General features: G+C 46.8%; 2 protein-coding genes across 2 annotated transcripts; one reads left to right on the top strand and one right to left on the bottom strand.

Moving 5' to 3' along the window:
- Positions 1–1162: 1162 nt before the first annotated feature.
- Positions 1163–4484, top strand: LOC120456503. The gene is made up of 3 exons (XM_039643371.1): positions 1163–1557; positions 1648–2206; positions 2265–4484. The coding sequence occupies exons 1-3, from the start codon at positions 1163–1165 to the stop codon at positions 3249–3251; spliced, it is 1941 nt and encodes a 646-aa protein (XP_039499305.1). The 3' UTR covers positions 3252–4484.
- A 119-nt stretch (positions 4485–4603) lies between these two features.
- Positions 4604–7412, bottom strand: LOC120456505 (casein kinase I). The gene is made up of 2 exons (XM_039643373.1): positions 7266–7412; positions 4604–5768 (listed from the first exon to the last, which is right to left on the bottom strand). The coding sequence occupies exon 2, from the start codon at positions 5701–5703 to the stop codon at positions 4669–4671; it is 1035 nt and encodes a 344-aa protein (XP_039499307.1). The 5' UTR covers positions 5704–5768; positions 7266–7412; the 3' UTR covers positions 4604–4668.
- Positions 7413–8724: the final 1312 nt, after the last annotated feature.

The following is an 8724-nucleotide window of genomic DNA, read 5'->3' as shown; positions in this document are numbered from 1 at the left end:
TGGTGGGTTGGCTGGTCGAGAACGAAAGCGTGTTTAAACATTAAAAGGACCATTAGATACGCCTTAAAGTATGCTTCAAGTAGATTATCTTCCATCAGTTTTGTTTGCTTACTTGGAATTGTTTCGCTTCATTTTTCTCGTTTGCAAACACACACACACACACACACAGACACCCAAAGCTTGGTTTACTTAGTCCGTGAGTGTGCGTGGGTATGTATGTGTGTGTGTGTGTGTGGGTGCGTTTTCCTTTTGGCCAAGGAAAAGCATCTTTCGGAGTAGAAAGCCAAAGCCAAAGACGAAGACGACGAAGAAAAGCCCGAGACGAAGACGACGTTATTATAAATTGTGCGCGTGTCCTTGTAAAATAACATCTAGTGAACCCAAAGGGCGCCCTGCACCACTCTAGGCCCGACTCCCGACTCCCGACCCCCGATCCCCGACCCCTGACCCCGAACCACATTCTGGTCAAGTCGTGGCCTCGGCAATGCTTCTTAAATTACCAAGAAGTGCGCTCTGTATTGCCACTGCCCCAGCCTTTCGCTTTTGGCCACGGCGCACGGCTCACGGCTCATGGCTCATGACTGATGGCCAAGATGGTGGAAGGAGGTGGTTGGGGGTGGTGCCAAGTGGGTGGTGCCAAGTGGGTGGCCTTGACTCAATTTAAAGCCCGTCCAATTGGTCGTGAATTTCTGCTTCTGTCCCTGGCGCCTCAAATGCTCGCAGTTCGCTGGATAGAACGCTATCTGAAAAGGACATCATGGTCTTGGGCTTCTTGAATCGTATTATGTCTAATAAAATGTTGGGAATTTAAACAGAAAATTGCCTAATTATATAGTTATAAGTAATAAACATGCAGGAGCCAAGTAAAAACATCAGAAGATGAAGGACTACTTTACTATAGTTAACTGATGTTCGCCATAGGTGTAAATATTTTCCTGATTTATTTGTAAGCCCAGAATGTTGATTATTGGTTTTTTTTGTGCTAATACATTTTTCCCACTCTAGCAAGGACGTGGTCAATCAATATGGGAGTCTTTGCAATTAATTAATCATATCAGCCAAGTGCTATCGCCAATTAATTTAGCACCGTGTCATCCACTGATGTCCAGGTGACCAAAGTGACCAAAGTCCTGTCGCGTTTTGCACCAACGGCCATTCAAACATGCGCCTCGCTATCCTGTGGCTGTGGCTATCCTGTGGCTGCCTTCTGCTGGGATTTCCGGCTAGGATGTGGTCTTGGGTGCGGGCACAGGACACTGGTCGACGGCTGCTCCTCTCGCAGATGGGCAATCCGCAGCTGGAGCTCAACACCAGACGCCTGGCGAATGCCTCAAGTTATCTGACCAGGAACTACATTGCTGACCGGATCAACACGCTGGTCGTTCGCCAGAGCTGTGTGGAGTGCTCCGAGGAGTTGACCCATCGACAGCGACAGCTGGTCGACCAGATCCTGGCCAGCCTGGCGCCGGAACTCAGTGTGCTGCTGCACAAGGGCACTGCGGAGGACATCACCTGGGAGTACACACTGCTGGTGGCCAACAACCACACCACTTTCAGGTGGTGACACACAACGAACTTTAATATACATATATATTTATTATAAATATTATATTTCCGAGTAATCAAAATATTACATTGAATTTGCAGGGGTCAGGGCTTGAGCTTTCCCGACGAGCTGCTGGAGCGCGAGTTCTTCTGCATCGTGGTGGTGTCGGAGATCCAGAGTCGCCAGTTTGTTAAGCAGGCCGTTGAATCGATTGTGCGCTATAATCTGCAGATGCAGTTCGTCAATGTGGTGGTGCTGGCGCAACTGGAGGACGGCACGGTGGCCACCTACAGCTACAAGCTCTTCAAGGGCAACTGCAGACCGGGCATTACGGTGCGCCAAATCAATCACTTCGACAGGATCACCGGCGAGCCGCAACGGCATATGAGGGACTTGTATCCGGTGCGGAATGGCCACTTGGGCGATTGTCCGATCAACGTGAGCGCCACCCACCTGCCGCCGCACTTGATCTACAAGCGGTACAGGGATCAGGCAGCTCCACGCGGCAATGAGTCCATTCCGGCTGAGGATCTGTCCGGCATCGACTGGGATCTGCTGCAGCTGCTGGCCAAGGTGCTGCGGTTTCGCATCCAGCTCTATATGCCCCAAGAACCCAGCCAGATCTTTGGCGAGGGCAACGTTACCGGCTGCTTCAAGCAGGTAATTTGTATACAGAGTACTTATCAGTTTCTGTCAGTGTATATGAAGTCACTTGCAGCTGGCAGATGGCGTGGTGTCCATAGCCATTGGTGGATTGAGTGGCTCGGACAAGCGGCGATCGCTGTTCTCCAAGTCCACCGTGTACCACCAGAGCCACTTTGTGATGGTGGTGCGCAGGGATCGGTACTTGGGCCGCTTTGGACCGCTGATCCTGCCGTTTAGCGGCAAAGTGTGGGGCGTCATCATCGCCATCCTGCTGCTGGCCGTGCTGAGCACCTGTGCGCTGAGATCCCGCTTGGCTTTGAGGCATCCCTTGGAGAATCTCTTTGTGGTGATTGTGGGCAATCCGATACCGGAGCCACGGCTGCCGGCCAGGGGATCCCTGCGCTACTTGGTCGCCAGCTGGATGCTGCTCACCCTGGTGCTGCGTTGTGCCTATCAGGCGCGACTCTTCGACGTTCTCCGCCTCTCGCGCCATCGCCCGCTGCCGGAGGATCTGAGTGGCTTGATCCGGGACAACTACACCATGGTGGCGAATGGTTATCATGACTTCTATCCGTTGGAACTCACCAGTCGCCAGCCTTTGGATTTTGCGGCTCGATTCGAGCGGGTTCAGCGGGCAGCGCCGGGCGAGAGGTTGACCACCATCTCGCTGATCAGCAACCTGGCATTTTGGAACCACCAGCACCGGAACATCAGCTGTCTGACCTTTGTGCGCCAGCCCATCTACATGTACCACCTGGTCATCTACTTTTCCCGCCGATACTTCCTGCGGCCAGCCGTCGATCGCAAGATCAAGCAGCTGCTGAGCGCCGGTGTGATGGCCCACATCGAGAGGCGGTATATGCAGTACGAGGGCAAACAGCATGTGGCTTCTAATGATCCCACACTCCTGCCCAAGATCACCAGGAGAATAATGAGCGGGGTGCACCGCATCCACGCACTGGTGCTGCTCGTGGCTACTGGGATATTTATCCTCGAGATTCTGGCGAGGCGCGGAAATGGCCGACTACGACGCTGGATGGAGTGGATGCATCAGCCTTAGGAAACTCATTTTTTTTGCTATATTCCTTAAATATAATGATGGGTTTGCAGTGAGTTTGAAAACATATAGTTGGCTGACCAACCAAATGGTATTAGTTTAAAGCTAGTTCTTGTTAATGGTGAATGCATCTCTAGCTAATTTGTTAATCTTCGGGGGAAACGATGTTCCTGCTGCTCAATATCCTGGGTGTCCTTTTTGTGTCCTTCGGTGTCCTTCGGTGTCTTTCGGTGATGTTGGGAACCTAAGTGGTTGGCGCGTAAGCCAGACATGCTGCACTTAGATGGATTTTTGTGCGTTGGCCGGCTGGGCTTAAAAATTGATTTAAGACTTGTAATGCAGCCGCTGGATGGTTTCCTTTTCTTTTTTTTGGGGGGGTGGGGTTTTCCAACCACCCCCGCACCCCTCGTGTAGATGGCTGCACCACTCTTGGCCACTCGGCACCACTCTTAGCCATGTGTGAGCAGCAGCAACTGGCCAACTGGCCGAGCGGCACGGAGCGGCACTTGAGTTAAGCTGTGCAAACGTTTGCATAATCACGTTCCAATTTAAATTGCTCTATTTGCCGGGATGCCAACCACCCACTCACCCACTCACCCACCCACCATCGACCATCCGCCATGGTCCATCTTTGGCCAGTGGGCGTGGCCCATCGTTGTCGCCTCTTTCGAATTGGAAAATCCGAACCACTTTTATTAGCCGTGGGTGGTATGTATGTACATACATATGAATGTATGTATGTACATATATATGTATGAACCATCTGTTTGCGGAGTCGGAGCAAAAATGGGATTCCGTTTTTACTTGCTGGCTATCCATCTGTGTGTCGTCCACTCCTCAAATCACTGTTTCCACTGTTTCCACTGTATCCACTGTTTCCTGTGTCGGTGCGTAAACAAAGGGCAACAGTTGATAGTTTGTGTGGGCAAAAAAGAAGCCCATCGATTCGATTTGCATGGGAATGCATATGGAGAGCAAGGAGGCAAGGAATTGCAATGTTTTGGGGATTAGGACGAGGCGAAGACATTCGTTGCTCCAGTTGCAGATGGCACTAAAAATACAAATATTCATTCTTGCACCAATTAAACGTTGCTTATGAAAGCAAATACTCAAATATTTAAGGTATAAAGGTGCAGCTTAAATGCATATCTGGTAATCAGAGCAAGTGCAGCTTTGGCTTTGCTTAAACGGCGGACTTGGGCAAATTGGTTGCTTAAATTTCATACAAGTGCTCGCAATTTATATTTTACTGCTTTAGTTTACTTTTCGTTATACTTCTGCAATTCATTATTCACACATGCAATTTATAAATGGGCTATTTAAGCGAGCATTTTCCTGTAATACTCGTTTCAGGCTAAGAACTTATCCATTTAGTGCAACTATCAATTTATACATTTCAAACAGTTTGAAGCTAGATTTTTCATGGCCAGAAGTTGCACTTCTCATCCTTGATGATCGGCTGGCCGCTGATGCCGTCGTCTTCCTTCTGTTTGGGCGGAAATACACGCATTCCGATGCCAGGATTCTTCTGCGTATTGTGGAACTTCATCATCAGCATGTCCCAGTCGTAGATGAGACCCGGCCGCAGATTGAGTCCATTCCGCAGCATCCTGAACATGCGGCAGATGAAGTCGTAGTCGGGCTTATCGTAGAAACCCATGCCGCGGCAGTAGTTCAGGTACATGGTGAACTCGCAGGGAAATCCCTCGCAAAGGACCTCAATGCTCACCGAGATCTTCTTCTCGTGTATGCGCTCGTACTTCTGCTGCTTGGTGGACGCCTTCAAGTCCTGCCACGGCAGCGAGCCCCGATTGAAGTACATGAGCACATAGCCAACGGCCACCATGTCATCCCTGCGGGCGGACTCGACGCCCGCATGGGCGCCAATGGAGGCGTAACGGGCGGTGCCCGTGAGGGAGCGCTCCTCGCGATATGGTATATGCACACCGGTGGTTGTGTCCAGGTACTTCTTGGACAGCCCGAAATCGATGAGGTACACCTGCTTGGACATGGTGCCCAGACCCATCAGGAAGTTGTCCGGCTTGATGTCGCGATGCAGGAATCCCCGATTATGGACGTACTCCACCCGGCGCAGCATCTGTTCGGCCAGCAGCAGTACGGTCTTGATGGTGAAGGCGCGCTCGCAGAACTGAAAGAGTCGCTCCAGCGATGGGCCGAGCAGATCCATCACCATCGCCTGGTAGTGCTGCTCCTTGTGGAAATACCGAATCCTTGGCAATCCGGGTGCGGGCCTTAACGCGCGATAGATTCGCCTCTCGTAGTTCAGCTGCGGATGGCGCACCTTGCTGCTCTCCACCTTGATGGCCACCCGCTCGCCGCTGTGTATATAGATGCCCAGGTAGATATCGCCAAAGGATCCGCAGCCGATCTTGCGCACCACCTTGTAGTTGCCGATGCGCACTTCGCGGCTCTGGGAGGAGCGCAATCGTTCCATGGTGGTACTACTGTTTGGTGCTACCCGGGCTTCGTTTCTTGTCCAATTCAATCAAAATATAACTCCTTAAGGTAAGTAAGGTATAAGTGTGTCAAAGAATACTGTTTAAATTTAATGACAAATAATGACTTTAATGAAGAAGGTGACTATTGTCAAGAGAGAGAGAAACCTTGCATTAAACCCATATTGAATCAAAGCAAAGCAAAGCAAAGCTGTCTGCCTGCCATTTAATAATAGTTTCTTAAAGCGCGAATTAAGTATCCGCCCTGTTGATCGCTTTAACAGCGATTCAACCAAATGCCTGGCTATCCCTTCCAATCCTTTAATGTGCCATCCTGTTAGTAGCGTATGTGAGTGTGTGTGTGAGTGTGTGTGCGTGTGTGTACTTGTGCGTATCGATTATCCTGGCAGACGGCGGCTTCCGTAGACGGAGACACAAATGCACAAGTGAGGAGCTCAGGAACTCGGTATGGAGGGCGGCCAGTGGTGGCGACGAGGACGGATCAACTAGCCAGTAATAATGTCTTTCGCTGACATTTGACATTTTGGCTATATATCACTCACATTGTGACAACTGGCAACTTGGCATTCAAATATAGCAGGAGCGCCAGTAGCCGGGCCCTCAGATGTTTAAGAACAATAAATTTGTGGCCGTGCGTGTGCCATCTCCAACTTCCACTCCCCAATATAACCCCGATTCGCACATACCCCGTAATACACCCACCGTATACGAGTATGTACATATGTACATATATCCTCCTGGCAAATTTCAGTTCGGGAGCAGCCCAACGGCCTTACAGCCTGCAAACCCAATGACAAGACGGAAGCGACATATTTGAACTGGAATGAAGCGGGATTGAGGTTGCAGCCGGGTCCATTATCATCATCAGTGCAGTGAGAAAAATTAGATGCAAATTCCTGGCCGGAATATACAAGTCTCTGGGGTATAATTAATCAAAACTAGGCAAAAAATAGTCAAACAGCTTTAGGAAAATGTGTTTAGTAAAACTAATTGCCAGTGCCAACTACCCATATCATTATTAGGTAGCTATTAAGAAAATTCATTTTTGGTAAAATTTTCGCATTTTTTGTAAGGGGTCCCATCATCAAAATTTGCAAAAAGTGTGAAAAAAAAAAATAAATTTTTCTGAAAACACAGTTCGATTGGAAATTTAATTACGAACTCAACGAGGTATGACATTCTTTACTTGGACCCCTATTTCGAATGTTCTGATTAAAATACTTATATATATTTATAGTCGCAAAAACCAGAAAAACAATTTTCGGCCAATACTCAAAAATCATCATCAAAAATTTAAAATAATGTGAAAAAAAAATTTAATTTGCTGCCATTTTCCACTGCTTTGGGAAGGACTGCACCCTCAATAAACAACACGAAATAGATATTTCTTTTTTATATATTATATTATTTGCTATAATTTGCTAAAATTTCTAATATTGGCTTCCCATATTTAACTATATAAATGTATATTTCTTCATTTTAGTAGTAGCCAAAAGTGAGAAAGTTAAGCGTCCCTCTCGATTTCTCCCCAGGTACTCACCCCTTTCCTCAAGCTCTTTCCACGTCACAGCTGAGAGATGGTTGTATCTCCTGGAAAATAGCTTGCTCAGGCACTTCCTCCAGTAGGTCGAGATCGCATTGTTGATATCCTCTGCTGCCACAAAAAATCACTGCACCACTCACTCACACTTAGTATTTTTTTTTTGAAAAACATCGAAAAAGTGGTTTGCTTATGTAGGACTTTTGAGAAGCGCAGAGGAGGGCACTAATATTTTGGTATTATTTAGTATTAAGTATTTAGTATTATTTAGTATTTAGTATTATTTAGTATTTATTATAAAGTTTTTTAGTATTTTTTAGTATTTAGTATTATTTAGTATTTAGTATTATTTAGTATTTAGTATTATTCATTATTTCCTTTTAATGTAAAGTGGGTCTCATTAACTTAAAATTCATATTTTTATCATTTTCTTTTTTTATTTTATTATTCTATTTTATTATTGTGATATTTTATTAGTTCAGCGAAGATATCAGAAATTATTTCGACGAGGTATAACATTCCATATTTGGACGATTTTTTCCTTTTGTTCTTGTCAGAAAACCTAATATTTTTAAACGCAAAATCAGGAAAACGAGTTTTTGCATAAATTTGATATCTATTATAGTCTGTGTGTTTATTACTTTCAGTGTAGAGGCGTTAAGCAGAGGATGAGCTGGCAGCTGGGCATTTACATCATAACATGGCCGCCTGATGGATAGACAGATAGTCAGGCATTAGCATTAGTGGCCACCACCATCGGTATTTCGATGATGATGATCATAATGAGGATTGGCTGCCATGATGAAGACGATTTGGATGATTACGATGGTGGCCAGATGATGATGATGATGATGATGGCGGTAGAAGCTTCTGTTCCTATCGCCTGGATGTGTACTCGGCTTCGGCCTCGGATTCAGATTCAGATTCAGATACAGATTCAGTAAGCGATTCGCTGCAATCCGACTCCGATTCAGATGCAAACTCAAAGCTAGATACTCCGTCTGGGCGTGCGGATTTTGGGTGGGCGTGGCCGGCCATGATGTTGAAACATGCGGGTAAATTATCTTTTCATTTCCATCAACGTCGTCGTAGTCTCGTGGCTTTACGGTGCCTGTGTAACTGTTCTCCCAACTTCCATTTCCACACACCTCCCTCCCTCATTTTTCCGGCCTCCTGCAACTTGTAGTTACAATGGCAGCACATTCGGAAAACCAGGGGATTGAAATCGCCACTGAATTGTTTGGCTTTCTCTGTTTTCTTTTCCGCCCAAAGTTTTGCGACTCATTAAAATGGAGCCATTAAATTGGAGCCATTTAGGGGACGTCTAGATCTCGAAACTGAATAATTGCAATGATATAATGATAAAGGTGGCAAAACTGTTTAAATTTCCCTAGCGAATAAATAGTGAGGCTGTGCACTTGTTACTTCTGGTATCTTTAATATCTTCTTTAGGTTATAT

The sequence above is a fragment of the Drosophila santomea genome, chromosome X (genome assembly GCF_016746245.2).
Source record: "Drosophila santomea strain STO CAGO 1482 chromosome X, Prin_Dsan_1.1, whole genome shotgun sequence".
Classification (NCBI taxonomy): Eukaryota; Metazoa; Arthropoda; class Insecta; order Diptera; family Drosophilidae; genus Drosophila; species Drosophila santomea.
This window is presented reverse-complemented; position numbering and strand designations above follow the sequence as displayed.